A 17,055-nucleotide genomic window follows, 5' to 3' on the forward strand; every position below is an offset into this window, starting at 1 on the left:
ATTTTGTTCTGGATGTCGTGGTTCCCCATCAATCAAAGACCAATTAATCATTTAATCTAAAAAAAAAGAAGTTGATAAAAGTCATCTAATGTTCAGTTTGAGTCCTTAGATGAAAGCTGATCAGACTATAAACTGACTGTGACTCTAAAGCTTGACCTAAAGTCGAGGAATAAACTATCTATCTACCTTCATCGCTTCACAGTCCATTCATAAAATCAGCCAGGAACAAATAGAAAGTATCAAGGTTGTAAGAATAAAATGTTAAATTAGTTTAGAGTGACGTGCTTCAGGTTTCAGGGCTCTCGTGACTTGAACGCTCGAATGTCCTTCGACACGGAATCTGTTCCCATAATTGATAACTTGAGATCTTTAAGCTATTTGTTATGGATAAGATAAATGTTTAGAGCTTAGCTCAGATCTGGTTAGTCCTGTTGGGTGAATTCTGGAGGGAAACGCCTCTCACACCTCTGACATTGAAACTGACTGCACAAGCTTTTGCACGAACACATTCTGTGAGACATCATGGCGGCAGGTGCCACTCTCCTGCTGCTGGCCGCCTTACTGGGAATTACTCACGGCTTTTATGGAGATAGCATCAGTTTCATGCCTCCACAGAAGAACAAGGACGGGACATTTAAGGTACAGTATTATTATTATTATTTTATACATTTAGTATCTGTCATTACCTTCTTTAAGTTTTCATGTTCATCATAACTTTATTAAACCAAACAGAGAAGTGATAACATTAGAGGCATGCCAGAGGAGTAAAATGAAATTTGATAAGCCTACCAGCCAGGATTTAATTTATTGTTATTTCATATTTTAGTGATGCTGTTTGAAAAAAAAAAATCTCTTCCTGAGTAAACTTTGTTAGAATCAGAGAAATGACTCTACTAATAATGAATATGCATAATGAAAGAGAAAATAAAGAGGGGAAAAAAGGACACAATTTCTAATCTATAATCTATAAAAATAGATTTAAAAAAGAACACTATTGAATAGCAAGTCTAAATAAGTGACCTGGTTTTTTAAAGGTGTCCGTCTGAAGTTCAGGTTCAGTTTCAAAGTTTAGGAGCCACGACTTCAAAAGGCTCGAAGCTTGATCAGGAGACAACAGTGCTGCTTGTTTATGTGTCAATCATACCTGACATGTAGTATTTATGGACCGGCTTTTACAAAACTGTGTGGAATTTTAACGCACTACAGCTCTATTTTATAAAAAAAGAATCCAGATTGACTGGATCAACTTAACAGTTTTCATGTCACTGTTTTCTCTCACACTGTTTCTTCTTTTTAAATATTGTATTTATTCTAAACATATATGTCAAACATACAAAACACAATAATCAAAAAGATGACAATAGTCACAACAAAACAAAACAAAACCAAACCAAAAAAATGAAAATTATAACTCCTAACGGTGTACAGTTTAGCCACATTTAAGTCTCAACTAATAAAAAAATCCTCCATGAGGCTCATTATCAGGAAATCCATAATCGCAAATGTTAATTTTTCCATAGATAACGAGCTTCAAAGTCATTTTAGTTACTGATTGAAGGATGGCTTTAGCATCTTTTTCCAAGCACACAGCAATTGTATATTTAGCATGAAGATAATAAAAATATACCATCTTTTTCTTCTCACGACTCAAGTTGCATACAGTAGGAAATATACCAAGAAAACATAATTAATAAAGTGGATCACTTTCCTCCAGAAATCTTGGTCTAATGTCTCTTTATCTTTGTTACATTTAATGTATTGATCTGGAATATTAGGATTGAACTTGTAGTAGTTTACAAGGAATAATATTTCGCTGTATTTTTCCTGCAGGTGACCTTCCATCACAGACAGAACGGCAGGAGCAGCTGTCCAGCGGTGTCATCATCCTACACATGTGAGAGCGGTGTGTGCAAGAGCATCGATCAGGCAAGTGTCCTGCTGACGGACCAGAACGGCACAGGCCAAGGCAGGTGGTGCCAGTCCGAGGGAGGCACGACGGCGACCATCTCGACCAATAAAACCACCTTTACTCTCAGGTAAGCCCAGGCTGCAGGGACACAACTCTTCTGTCTTTTTACTAAGCTCTGATTTAGGCTTCGATCCCGCAGACGTCAGGGTGTTTTCATCTGTTGGGTGAAGCTGCAGTTCAGGTGTCTGTTCTCTATGATCATATTGGTAAGTGTGAGATACAGTAGCATTAGGAAGCTAATATCATTTCTTTATTATTAACAGGGACAATACAGGAAGATGTTGTTACATATAGATAAGCAATACAACAGATGTATGTTGGGTGTCTAGCTGAAGCTGATTTGGAGCCCTGGTCCCTGGTTAGGCCTTTAAAACTATATTAAACAGATGAATTAATAAAACAGACTTGTATGCACAAGTCTCCTGTGTGTAAATGAAAGGATAAGTTCACAATTTTTCAAAAGTCAGGTTCCCAAATGAAGATTGAAGCAGGTTTTGCTCTCTGTAGTAATTCCTCCTCTTCATACTGGCTATTATTAAAAGATCTGTGCTAATGTAAGTGATGAGGGACAAAATCTGTCTTGTTTTGTGCAAAAAAATGCATTTAAAAGTTGATGTGAAGCTAATATGAGGCTTCAGCAGTCTGAGTTAGTCATATCAAGTGGATATCTGACACATTTACAGTCTTTTTAGCATCAAATTCCCTCTTTGTGTTTCCTCGGACAGTGTTTCCCTGTTGAGCTGCAGGTGGAAGTATATTAATAAAAAGAGGGACTTTCCAAATTACAGGGCCTACATTTGGAACTTACTTATAGCATTTAGCAGGTGATATATTTGGTGAAAATATACACCACAACAGATGTAGTTACACTACAAAATCTTGACATTAACGTAGGCCTTTGACCTTTGACCTCTTTGTGTTTCCTCGGACAGTGTTTCCCTGTTGAGCTGTGGTGGAAGTATAGTAACAAAAAGAGGAACTTTGGCACTAAAAAGACTGTAACGTTGAAAGATATCTACTTGATTTGACTCATTTGGACGCTGAAGCTTCATATTAGCTTCAGATAAACTTTTAAATACATTTTTGCACAAATTTGTGGATTTTGTCCCCCATCACTTACATTGTAAGTGCATTATGAAGGGATCTTCTAATGGTCAGTATGAACAGGAGGAATGATTACAGCAAGAAAAGCATGTTTTAATATTCATTTAGGCTCCTGACTGTTGGTTAAGGACTGATTTGAAAAATTGTGAAGCAATTCTTTAACATATACAGTAGGTGTAAGTGTGTATATAGTACGTTGCCAAAGATTTAACAAGTGAATCTGATCAGAAGCTGTTCAGCGTTCACATCTTTGTTGAAGCCGCTGTTTGACTTGGCCAAAGTTCAATCAAAGTATGACACATGGAGGCTCATGTCGGTGGCCAAATAGCTGTCAAGAAGACAATCAAAGAAGATTAACAGCCTAAAGGAAGTGTTCATTGTTATCTGAAAAGAAATCAAAGTCATTATGTGCTCAGCTTATTAAAACACAGAGCAAATAAAACACTGCGATGTGCACGTGCAGCATTTTTAAAAGTTACAAAGTGCTTCACAGTCAGAAAAAAACAATACATACCACAACAATAAAATATCAGAAATTTTTTAACAATTTAAAGAAAAAAAGACAATTTAGGAGATTTAAATGAAGTTACTGAGGTTGTAAAGTAAATTTCAACGTCTGTTCCAGCGTCATAGAGAATAAGATCAAGACAATACATGCAGAGCCGCAGCTATAACTGGAGATAATTATATATTTATTGAAAATTGGCAGTGCAGGGATGACATGAAGAGGAGTTTATAGTCAGTTAAACACATATTCCAGGTTTTTGTAAGGCTAATCCTAATATTTTTTTATACTTTATTCTTCATATTTGACTGTTTCTAGGCAAAAGTGAATTTATACTCTCCAGCAGAATAACACCTGTAAGTGTAAAAACTGCTTTGAAACAACATTTAAATCATAATGTAAATTCAGAAAATATAACAGAATAGTTTAATGAATTAACAAAATGTGAAAATTTGTGATTTTTTTAAAAAAAAGTTTATTTGGTGACTTGTCAAAGATGTCTGTCGGGTTTTGGTTATCTAAAGGAAAAGTTCAGTCATGTTATTTTTTGTCTCATTAATCTTGTTTATTTTGGCACAAACACTTTGTTGTTGTTCCCAACTACATGTATAAATATTGTAAATATAAATAATAAATAATTATTGCACATTGTCTGTTGATCCTTCACTACTTTGTCTTTGTCTGTTCATCCAGTTCTGGATGTCGGTGGTTCCACATCAACCAGAACCAACCAGGAAAACTTTCACCGATGACAAATGAATCACTTAATCTATAAAAAAAGAAGTTTAAATTAAATAAAATAATAAAATAAAATTAATCTAGTGCTCAATCTGAGTCCTGAGTCAGACTATAAACTGACGGGTTCTGGGTTTTTTTTAAGGATATCGTGATATTTTTTAGACTTTATTCTTCACATTTGACAGGCGAACAACTATATAAATTAAAAGTAATTTACACTCTCAAACAGAATAAAAATGAAAGTGTGAAGACGGTGACTTGTGAGAAATGTCTTGGGTGCGGTTCTGCTGTGAGAACTTGGACTCAGTAGTCACACCTTTGAGGAGAGACTCTCCCTCTCTGCCTTCATCCAACCTAACCATCACCAGGTGTTAAATAAGCAGGTGTCGAGCGCATAAATCAATGATTGAACAATTCAAAGACGAGGTTTTGAAGCAGTTAAATGCGGTTATCAGATGCAGTGAGCAGTGAGTGATGTTTTTGATTTATTAGCAAACTGTCAGTATGCAAAACACATCCAGAAGGACTCACAGTGCTGTGGAACGCTCCCTTCTAAAACTTTTTTTTTTTTTTTTATTAGATTAGAAAAAGAACATTTAACAGACAATTAGAGGCCAAACTGGCTCCTCATCAGGCAAAGAGTAGCAATGTTTTGGTCAATGTTTTTTTTTTTATCAAACATTTCACTGTACAGGATTCTCATCTATTAACATTTTGCTTGATAGTTCAGGTCTGATTTAATATACATTATATATCATTCAACTGCAGCGGGTTGTGTTGTGTTTTAAACTATAGACTAGGGGTGTGCCCGAATACAAATACATCATTCGGCAAAGCACAAATAGTGGGGTTTTTTTATGAATATTTGTTTCATACAAATATTTTTTTTTTTTAATTTTTGGGAAGAAAAAAAACATGTTAAATACCAGTGAGCAGGTCAGTTATAATCTCTGTCTCAGTGTCTCTCCTCTGCTCTGCTGTTACGTCTATCAGCAGGTCTCAATGAGGGGAGTCACATCCACCTGCTACATGACGCATATTTCTTAATTTGGACATCACTTTAATTTTCATCTTTAATTTTCTAAAATTAAAAACGTAATAAAAACAAAAACAGGATTTTTAAGCCTCTTTCCACTTTTATTATTATTACAAATACAAATAATTGTGTTGCCTAAACAAATACAGATACAAATACAAATAATGGACTCTCTGCACATCCCTACTATATACAGTACAGTATGGGCTATATTTTTTATATTTGCTGTATAATTATGCAACTTTTTAAATTTCTAATTGGTGATAAAATCCCTTTTTTGTGGGATCGATTCTGATTTATTTCCATTTAAAATCTGAACTGAAGTCCAACATGCCTTTTTTATGTATTTTCTGTGTGGAAATTCATTATACAAAGTTTTGGGCAAAATATTATAAAAGTATATAGACCGGGGGTTCAATTTTAAACTTATAAAAAATGTATAAAATTTGTATTTTAAAACAATACTACTACATTTTTGACTTGTAATTCACAAACAAATATAAACATTAGTGAAAAGTCCAAAAATGACTACAAATCTGTGAAGCAAAACTTTGTTTTCTCTTGTTACCTCTCCCATGAATGGTGACTTAAGAAGGGGCCTGAACCCTAGGTTGGAAACCACTGGACTGAAATACTACTTAAGTACAGTTTACTAAGTACATTTTGCTAATCTGTACTTTTACTTGAGTGGGATTTTCAGTGCAGGCCTTGTACTTGTAATTGAGTATTTTTACATTAATCTGTTGGTACTTTTACTTAAGTAAAGGTCAATCAGAATACTTCTTCCACTGCTGATTGGTGGATATGGTGTCAATATATTAATACTGTATATTTACGAGTGGTAACATATTCCACCTCCTTCTTTTCAGGGAGTCCGGTTGCTGCTGGGTGTCTAATGTGAATGGAAAGACAAACTGGACGGCTGATGCACGGTTGGACCTGGGAACTCGATCAGACACGCGCGCCCTCAACAGCTGTCCCGTAACAACAACAGTGTCTTCTCTACGGTACAAACCTCTCATTTAAAACTGGGATTAAAATATGAAAATAGCAGAGCACAAATACCATCAGTGAGATATATTTGTCAACGCGAATGGAATAACCAGAATAGAACAAAAACAGTGATGTTTTGAAGATATTTTTGACCAAAGCAGCATCATTATTCTTTTGTTTTGTCTATTTACATCCTCTACACTATTTCTCTGTTCAAACACTATAAATATATGTTTTATTTACAGATAATGTACAGATGGATAACACTGGTACAGACCTGAAAGTAACATACATACATAAGTTGCATCATACAATATTTGCTAGACATGACTTCCCCTAAATTTACATTTTAAAGGTTAGGTGACATAGCGTACTATTTAAGTTATCAATTGAGACAGGCTTTGACCGAACTGTGCCTTAAATGTACAGTACTGTAAGATAAGATAATTATAATTACTCCCATGTGAGGATAAAGATGGCTGTCTTGTAACAATGGACTGTAATGAAAGTTTTTTTGTTTTCTTCCTCCTTGATTTTAAAATGTATTTAAAGTTTCCCTTCACTCAAAAAATGTCTTTTGCTTCTTGTTCCTTCACTTGGATGTTTGAACTTCAAAGTTTCTCTGAGTTCACCTTAAATCTAAATTTAACACCTGAACCTTCGAGCAGGATTTGTGACATCACAAACTAATTTGGAGCCAGTCGTGGTCCAGTATGCAACTTGTCCATATCAGACAGTATTAGTATTTAAATATTATATATTTATTAGTATTCAAAGTGGAACATTTATATATGTAACATGTCTGGAGGGAAGCTTTAAGTATTCATTATTTATTATTTCTGTAATTCAGATAGTTGTCAAAAAGAAGACACCAAGGGGTCCAAATGTTTTCAAAACTACTTCAAGAAACCTATCATGTTTTATTAAAAATCATTGCTAAATGTATGGATCTGACAGTGATGAAGTATTGTAAAGTATTTTTGTGGAATGGTTAAAGCTTTTGAACTGTTTTTTTATTTTTATTTTTTATAATGACTTCATGTACCAGTGTGATGTTCTAACCTGCAGTGTGTTTTCATGCAGGGCTCCTCAGAACTGTTTTTCAAGGCTTCATCTTCTGGCTCACGATACAGAGGGAGATAATGTGAGATGCAGCTTTCCTGCAGACGCTGCGGTTCACTCCAACATTACTCTGGATGAGGTAATCAATGCATGTCAAGTGGTAAATGTGCAGCGCTAACAGGAGCTGTAATGATAAAATGATGATGTTAGGCTCCTTAATCTGCATGTCAGATTATTTGCATTTATCGGATAGTTTTTTAACCCTTTAACATCCACTCTTTTTATAGAATTTTCACCTATTTGGTACACCCCAATGGAAAAGCTTATAACAGAAGAACTGTAAGGCCATGATGCATATATTAGGCTTCATTTGACAAGTGACATCTTCTAGTTTCTGGAAATGTGCTTGTTTAGTATGTGGCTAAAACACAAACAAAACTACATCAGTTCAAATAAGACTCAAAAAAGTGTTTTTGGTCCTCGTCTATAATGAGTCATATTTGAATAACAATAACTAGGACATGCTTTATGCCAGAACTATGCAGAACATGATATACCTTCTATATCTTGTCAACCTGTATAAAATTCCAGACCTCTAGGCCTCTAACCTTATGGGAGCTAGGGAGTTTTTAGTTTGTGGTGTCACTGGTGTCCCTGAACCTTTCCAATCATCTCCAATCGGCCCAATTGTGCCATTACTCATTGCTGTGTGATGCTAAACCGCTTGCAACTGGTTTAAGCGGGTTGCCGGCAACCTGGTGGATGTTAAGAGGTTAATATTACAAATTTATAATATTTCTTGTCTCATGACAGTTTAAGTCAAGAGGTTAGCTGCTCCTTCATATTGATATTAAAGAATAGTGCACTGATTGCTTTCTACCAAGATCAATATCTAAAGAAATAGAAGCTGATAATCTTCTTGATTTAACTCTTCGTGTCTGCCCAGGCTACGTGCACGCTGACAAGTAGAGGCCATATCAATGTCGGTGTCCACGTATTTGAGGTGATGCTGGAGGACTTTCCCACCAAGAACCTCACTTTGACCTACGCGGATGGAACATCAGCGTTTCGGCAGGCCTCCGATACGACCGCACCACCTCTCTGCAGCATTAAACTGCAGTTCTCACTGGAGAGTAAGTGATACAAATTACAAATCAATGAAAATGTACATTTGATGGAGTGACAGAAAAGCAACTTAGTTCAACTCGGTAACAGAAGTTAAAGGGAGTTTTTATTTTGCTCCTCTTTTTGCTGTCAAATAGACTTTACAGTTTCAAACATGCTGCATCTTAAATATTATAAGATATAATATTACAAGAATAAAGGAGTAATTTTATGAGAAAAGAGTCACAAAGTCATGATAATAAAGTTGTAATTTAAGAGAAAACATCATTATTAAATCACAGTTTTATGAGATTGATTTTTTTTTCTTTTTACAAAATGAATTTTAAAAAATGTGTTTGTTTGAAAAAGAAACCCAAATCACTGATGTCACTTCCTGTCTGGCCTCTGTTTCACTAGTTTATAATCTCAATCTCAGTGCAATCTCTCATTCAGCATTTCTTTCTGAAAATATAAAGAGCGTTCCTGAGGTTTACTTTCCATATACCTGCATCCATTATTCAATTAATTTCAATCCAACTTTATTTAGTCCTATAAGGGCAATTGTATGCAACAGATACACACACAATTGATAGGAAAGAAAGAAAAATGAATGTTAATCACAAAGCTAAAGGGATATAAACTTAAAAACAACTATAGGGGGGATTGTTAAAAATACACTAAAAGGCTGAAAGCTTAAGAAACTACATGAGGAATTGTGGTTTTGAATTGTTATTGTCAATCAGGGGAATGAGCCTTAAGTAGCCCTGCTGACCAACTGAATCTAATCAATATACATACTGTATCTAGAAGGCTAAAGCAACCTAACTGGCTGCTTTTCTGTCTTGACGACTGTCTATGTTTGTGTTTCAGTTCTTCCTCCGCTGCCAAACTGTGAAGCTGGTCACGTGAGGCCCATCTTCCTGTCGAAGACTCCTTCACACGGTGACGTTCTTCACGCCACCGTGGGTCAGAAATTCCAGCTTTACGCCCAAGCACAGGCTCACCACGCTAGGTGATTATTATCCTACATTTGTTAAAGGACGGGTTCACAATTTTTCAAGTGTGTTTTAAATCAACAGTCAGGAGCCCAAATGAACAGTGAAACATGTTTTTTCTTGCTGTAATCATTCCTCCTGTTCATACTGACTGAAGATCCCTTCATAATACACTTGCGATGGAAGTGATGGAGGGCAAAAATGTATTTAAAAGTTTATCTGAAGCTAATATGAAGCTTCGTCCTTTTAGTGTCAAAGTGCTTTTTGTTACTATACTTCCAAAAGAATGTGAATCTATTAATACCTTGCATGTCAGTTAAAGATAATCATTTTATGTTTTTTCCTCTCTGCCTCCATTTTCCTGAAGCATATACGACTTCCAGGTCAGCGGCCCCCAGAACATGACCAAAGAGGTCGGAGGCGGTATGTTTGGAAAAGCTGAAGTGACTCTGAGCTGGACACCACAGAAAGATGACATTTACAGATTTGTTCCAATCTGTTTCACTGCAGAGACAAATGAAACGTGAGTATTTTATGTACAATTTCCTACTTTAGTGCACCGTCAGATTTGTGCTGTGTTAGCAAGCTGAGATCTGTTGTTTCTTTGAATACCCTGGATTGATCTGCAAGGATTAATAAAGAAAAAATCATAGATCTATTGACATAGGATATTAAATTTGTCTGTTTTCTTGTAGCCTTTTTGCATATTCATACTTATCTGTCATCTAACAGTAAAAAATATATTAAAATCTCATTAACAAGCAAAGAACAGTCATTATTACTATATGATTGCATCAGTGACATTATTCTTATTATTATCAATAGGCTTATTATCGTTGCTGTTCTTCTTCTGTTTGCATTTTTTGCACTGAAACTTATACTCTTTGTTTTGTCATTCAGCCAATCAGAGATGAGGTGTGTTGTCATCATGGTGACCAAAGCGTCTATCGTTCAAGGTTTGTTAATCATGTAACACTGCTGACTTACATTTTCTCACAACATAATCAGAAAATGTTGTAAATCAACGTATTTGTCCAATTGCAAAAATGTTGATACTGAACATATGAGTGAAATGTTCCGGGACAACGTACCTGGTTGTTTTTTTTCCCATCAATGCAATAAAATATCTGCTAGTAGAAATTACAGCAATATTAAACTTTTTATGGTTGTGGCAGTACTTGGCTATGGTTAAGGAAAGATTGTGGTCTTGGTTTAATACAGAAGAAAGTCTAAGAAAGTCAACATAATTGGTGAAGCATTTTTATGGAATTATGCATAATATGTCCAAGGAGGGTTGAATCGAGGGCAACTGGACTTCTTGGTTGTACATACTTGAAGACGTTTCGCTTCTCATCCAAAGAGCTTCTTCAGTTCTAACTGACTGTTGAGGAGTCCCAGGTATTTAACCTCTGTGGGGTCGATATCAAGGTCATTGATACCTGGTTCGTTAGTGCTCCTGGCTGTTCTAACAACGGTCATTAAAGTCGTTGGAGTGTCCTGAGGCCAAATGTGAATGGTTGTTAAGTTGGGGGATAAGTGGTGTTGTACACCTCTTCTTCTGATGAGGAAGGGTTTCTCTACTTTGACGTAGATGGCCTCCTTCACTCCTCTGTCAAACCATCTGTCCTTCCTGTCCAAAAAATGTATGTTGTTGTCCTCGAAAGAGAGTCCCTTATCTTTCATGTGTAGGTAAACTGCTGAGTCTTGACCTAAGTCTCCCGTGATGAAGCCATGCGCTAGTTTAATGGTTGTTTAGTTTCCCTGATATAAGAGTCTGTGCATTTCTCACTGTGTTGGACTACATACGCTAGATTGCCTTTCTAGTCTTTCAGGTGGACTAGTTTCTGTGTCAGTGTGTTAGTGGGTTTGAGAAACACAGGTATGTGGCATTTGCTGAGTTTTTCAGATACTCCAGACACATTTGGAGTGACGACGTTGTTGCGTTTATTCTTCTTTTCTTCACCACCTGCCGTGTTTGTTTTCTTCTTGGACCTTGTGGCTGTTTTCACAAGCTTTATGTGCATCCATCAGGTGTTTGTGCTCCTCCCTCAACAACAGAGGAGGTCTACGAACCCACTTATGCCCCACCTGCAATGCTGCCCTTTCATCCTCAACAACCATTTACATTTGGCCTCATGTAACAACTCCAATGACTGTCGTTTACACTTGGCCTCAGATGACTCCAACGACTTTGACGACTGTCGTTAGAACAGCCAGGTGCACTAACGAACCAAGTGGTATCAATGACCTTGATAACGACCCCACAGCGGTTAAATACCTGGGTCTCCTCAACAGTCAGTCAGAACTGAAGAAGCTCTTTGGATGAGAGGTGAAACATCTTCAAGTATCTCCTACCAAGAAGTCCAGTTGCCCTCGATTCAACCCTCCGTGGATCACCATGACCTGCATGACTGAGATTCTTCACAGACAATCATAATATGTCCGCTTTAAAGAATTGTGACTTGCTAAACATGGCATTTTACAAATCTGAAAAATCAACTTCTTCTTCTTCTCTAGTGGCCAAACTGGTGACACTGTTTCTAACCTGCCTCAACCTAGTTTGGCATTCTTGTACTGCAGTTTCTTGCTACTTATTGGCCAACATATACAGCAATAAGCCAATAATGGCCTGGCCAATTTATCTGTTTCGCTCTAGTAGAATAATCCTCACACTGCTAACATAATTTATGGGGCACACTACAGTCTGTGTGAGTTACATTGTCCTATTGATAAGGAGTTAATATGGGATGTGATTTACAGGTAAAGCCCATGTTACATGCTCACCCAACAAGATGGTGGTAAGCCTCGAGAAAGCTTCCATGCCCGGCATCGACAAGAACTATCTCAAGCTGAACGACCCGTCGTGCTCTCTCACCTCCAACAGCACACACATCATGGGCAGCATGTCATTCAGCACCTGCGGCACAAAACTTGAGGTGTGTAAAAGGCATTTAGATTTTTATCCGAATCAGTGTTTTTCCAGTTAATCAAATCTCATCAGCTTTAGTAGAAATGGGGGCATTTTACACGGCACTGGGAAGAATACTGTAGTGGTATAACACATTAAAAATAGGATGAATAATTCAGCTGGTGTGACCTCAAATTTCTTGTTCATTGTCCCCGCAGCTACTAATGAGTTTTACACCACCTCTGTTCGTCTGTTTGTCGTAAATACAGGATAAAGGTGACTTTATCGTTTTCAAGAACGAGATCCTCTCCTACGTGCTGCCTTCCGAAGTTATAATCCGAAGAAGGACAGTGAAGATTGATTTCTCTTGCCAGTTTCCCAAAAGCATCAGCATCTCCAGCTACTACAATCTCAAGAAGTCTGACTACATTTTCACTGAGTCCAGTTTCGGCAGCTTTGGCTACACTTTTGAAATATTCAGCGACAGCAACTTTACAACCAAGGTGGCAGCCAGTGCCTATCCAGTGGAGGTCAAGCTGCTGGACATGATTTATATGGGCATTCAAGCTGAATCAGATCTACCAAATGTGACTCTGTTTGTCGAATCATGCAAAGCCACTCCTGACGACAACCCTGAAAACCCCCTCTCCTACGACCTCATCGGAAACGGGTGAGTGGCGATGCTATCTGAGATTACAAAGAAAGATGTTTTTGCCTTTTTTTATTTGAAAATGTTTTCAAGTTAGGCTCACTAATTGGCAGTTTACTGAAAAGTGAAAACAGATGAGATAATAATGAGAATCTTTTGCGTTGTTACACTTAATTTTTCTTCCAGGTGTCTGCAGGATGAGACAGTTAAAATCCACCCATCTGACTCGAAGTCATTCAACTTTGAGGTTCAAGCCTTCAAATTTACTGGAAACTATGACCAGGTAACTCTGAATAATACTAAATCTAAATCATACCAAACTTATACCAAAATGCATAAGGAGCCAGTATATGATAAATAAGGAGTTTTTAACTGTAAATCCTGCACAGATATTCCAGTAGAGCCCCAGAATATAAATATAGACCTTGAAGATACTTTATTGTCCACTTAGGGAATTTTTTCTTGGGAAACATGCAAGTTATGTCCAATTTAAAATAAACATATTTTCTAAGAAGCATAAAGGAATATTTTTTACTAAAGGTAGCAGTTCTGCACTGCTGTAGAAATGCACAATAGATGCACAGCATGAACTACATTTTCCTGCCATGAAAGGATTGTTTGATTACTTCTGAACTAAAAAGTCAAAACCTGCCGTCCTTACAGGTGTACATCACCTGCTCCGTCATCCTGTGCGAGCCTGGGAATTCCTTCTCCAGATGTGCCCAGGGATGTCTGCGGAACCCGTCCCGCAGACGACGTAAAAGAGGTCTGAGCAGGGAGACCGTCAGCCACTACATTACCCAGGGTCCTTTGCGGTTTGTCAGGGAGGCTGTTCCCAATGCAGCTAAGGATAATGATGTTTTGATGAAAAAGAGTGACACCCCCCAAGCAGCAGGTTAGTATGTGATCCATCTAGATATATATTAATCCGTCTGTCTACTAAACTAAGTTATGTATTGTTGTCTTTCATGATTTTTCCCACCAATTTCTCCAGACACCAAATCAAACCAAGGAGGCTGGGAAATCCTCGACACCAACGTCAGCACCATGTTCTTTGCTTCTGCTTTCTTAGTAGCAGTGGTGGTGATGGCTGTGGTCGTTGGTTACTTCACCAGGAAGAGAAGAGCAGATGACCGCAAATCTCTTCTGGATTCAGGCTGGGAAAACTAAACCCAACCAACCTCAGTTTTACACATCATTTTATTTTAAGTTTCTCTTTTAAAAGCTGATAAAAAATCTTAATGATGGGGTGTCCTGGGTCCTGTTCTTCATACATATATAACTGATTATCTTGATTTGCTTGTTTATTTGACACAGGCCTGGATTATTTAGTTCTTGGATGCTGGTTTGAAATGTATTTGAGCTGTTATCATAGCAACAAGTCCTAAAACCCAAACCTGCAAAAAATTATTGATGTTACAGTAATATAATTATGAATTTAAATGGGAATACACAGGTTTTTGAGGTCGTTATGTTAAGTTATGGTCGCCATCCAGTGAAAACTATGTACCTTTTTAAATGTGGTGAATTTGTTCCTATACTCCTTAAGATATGTAAACGATTTTAAAACCAATTGATTTATTTGGAAAATGCATTGTCACAAAGCTGAAAACGTGACGTTTTTCTTAGCTCATGAAAAGTTGCTGTCATTGCTTTCACAACACAGAGACACATATAATAAAATACATTTAAAAAGAACCAAAGTTAACGTATTTTGGAATAATATGAACACAATATACTGAATTGAAACTTTGACTATTAAAAGGCCAATAGACACTGGAAACATACTTAACATTTAACTGTTTTTATGAGGGGAAATTTTTAATTTAAATTATATATGATGTGCAAAATTGATAATAGGTTGGCTTTTAAGGCTTTTAAATCTTAGTTTACTTATATAATTCATAGATAGATAAATAGATAAACTATTATGCACTTTTGAAGATGTGTGCACACATCACTCACAGTGGAACCCCATTCACTTGTAAAAAAAAAACTAACTTAGTTTGCAGAACCAAATTAGCTGGATGAGAATTAACAGGAAAACTTTAGCCCTACAACAAGAGTTTAACCTGAATTAGTTAAGCAGCGTTGGAAAAACAGGGTCCAGGTGGTTCAGTTGTCTAAAAGGCGTCATGTAACCAGAACCACAGCTTAAGATACATCATGCTGTAAAGTAAATGCAGAAAAACAAAACTAGTGAATGGTTTTGCTTTTGATTTGTTACGTGTTTGTTTGCTTTATGATAAAGAACCTGCAGCTCGAAGTTCACTTAACCAGTTCCACCGCACGCAGACTAGTCACAGAAGTTAAAAAGAGGCACGCATTTCTACCTCTGTGAAAACAAAATTCCACTCTGTCTGGTTTTGCAGGATTTTTTCAACGTCACCGGTCTTATTGTCTTAACTTTTTTGCAAACAGGTTCCCAGCAATTATCGTCATTGTCAATGTCAATGTTTGTTTGGTTCAGTAAGATGTGCAATAACAGATGTGTAAGTGCTCATTAGAGACCCATTCAGTAATTTTTGACCATATCAGGTATTTTCATATGTTTAACATAGCCATTATATCGATTTATAGATGAAAAATCCCCTTTTTCATAATTGGAAATGCAGTATAGTCCCTGTCTTTACACCCATTACTGAAATAACCAAATCTTTACTTAATCTATTGCAAGACGATTTGGGAGTGATATCAGCTTCAGATCCTGTTTTTTGAATGGTGGTGTCTACATTTAGATCAATTTTTGTGCTTTTAAAACATGAAATACATGTGCAGATTATATTAATATATTGCTTTTTAATCTTAAACTATGTTGAAGCTTTTGCAGTTCTGGTGAGATGAATGTATACAACTTTCCACTGACAGTTTGAACTATCGGATCTGTAGGACAATGTCTATGATGGTGAAATTATATATTTGTATCATTTAAACTGGGGTTTTATTAACAATAAAAGGGGGAAATCCTTTCCATTTGAAATCGTAATCACATAATAAATGTGTGTTTGTGTCTTGAGTCATTTCTAAAATGAACATTATTATTAATGAATTGTTATTTTAATGATTATCCGGACAAACACTGGGAAGTCCCTGCTCAGGCTCAGACTGATAATCTGCACAGATTATCAGACAATGAAGTGATGACAGATTCAGTCTGAACTAAATCTAAAGACTTCCTACAGAAGTCAAGATTTCAGTATAGTTTGGTGGAGAAGAAAAGATAAAAACTTAGATTCACAATTTATCAAATGTGTCTTAAAACAACAGTCAGGTGTCCATATGAACAGTGAAAGAGGTTTTCCTCGCTGTAATCATTCCTCTTGTTCATACTGGATATTAAAAGATCCTTCAAATGTGCTTTCAATGTAAGTGATGGAGGCCAAAATCCACAGTGTGTCCACACAGTCATTTAAAAGTAGATGTGAAGCTCATATGAGGCTTCAACAGTCTGAGTTAGTCATATCAAGTGGATATCTGACACATTTACAGTCTTTTTAGCCTCAAATTCCCTCTTTGTGTTTCCTCGGACAGTATAGTAACAAAAAGAGGGACTTTGGCACTAAAAAGACTGTAACGTTGAAAAATATCTACTTGATTTGACTCATGTGGATGCTGAACCTTCATATTAGCTTCAGATAAACTTTTAAATACATTTTTGCACAGATTTGTGGATTTTGTCCCCCATCACTTACATTGTAAGTGCATTATGAAGGGATCTTCTAATGGTCAGTATGAACAGGAGGAATGATTACATCAAGAAAAACAGCTTTAATGTTCATTTAGGCTCCTGACTGTTGTTTTAAGATGAGGCAAGGGAAGTTTATTTGTATAGCACATTTCAACAACAAGATAATTCAAAGTGCTTTGCATAAAACATGAAAGGCATCAAGACAAAATGTAAAAGAAACACATTATAAAAAGACATATTTAAATACAAGTAAAAAAGAGTTAAATAGAAAGGAAAAATAAGGTAAAATAGAATAAAGCTAGTG

The 17,055-nt window shown here is 36.5% G+C and overlaps 1 protein-coding gene across 1 annotated transcript; it reads left to right on the top strand.

Annotated features, from left to right (window-relative positions):
- The first annotated feature begins 485 nt into the window (after positions 1 to 485).
- LOC122987076 lies at positions 486 to 14,308 on the top strand. The gene is made up of 13 exons (XM_044358726.1): positions 486 to 639; positions 1,831 to 2,036; positions 6,222 to 6,359; positions 7,429 to 7,546; positions 8,354 to 8,540; positions 9,382 to 9,523; positions 9,874 to 10,029; positions 10,407 to 10,462; positions 12,267 to 12,442; positions 12,684 to 13,084; positions 13,250 to 13,346; positions 13,727 to 13,958; positions 14,058 to 14,308. The coding sequence occupies exons 1-13, from the start codon at positions 523 to 525 to the stop codon at positions 14,231 to 14,233; spliced, it is 2,202 nt and encodes a 733-aa protein (XP_044214661.1). The 5' UTR covers positions 486 to 522; the 3' UTR covers positions 14,234 to 14,308.
- Positions 14,309 to 17,055: the final 2,747 nt, after the last annotated feature.

Source organism: Thunnus albacares, chromosome 1, assembly GCF_914725855.1.
Source record: "Thunnus albacares chromosome 1, fThuAlb1.1, whole genome shotgun sequence".
NCBI lineage: Eukaryota > Metazoa > Chordata > Actinopteri > Scombriformes > Scombridae > Thunnus > Thunnus albacares.

Excerpts from the sequence above, each read along its gene's own strand:
- LOC122987076 (XM_044358726.1), top strand. The coding sequence starts at position 523 with ATGGCGGCAGGTGCCACTCTCCTGCTGCTGGCCGCCTTACTGGGAATT. Across the intron at positions 7,547-8,353 it reads CCAACATTACTCTGGATGAG|GCTACGTGCACGCTGACAAG; the intron begins GTAATCAATGCA and ends GTGTCTGCCCAG. Across the intron at positions 13,959-14,057 it reads TGACACCCCCCAAGCAGCAG|ACACCAAATCAAACCAAGGA; the intron begins GTTAGTATGTGA and ends CAATTTCTCCAG.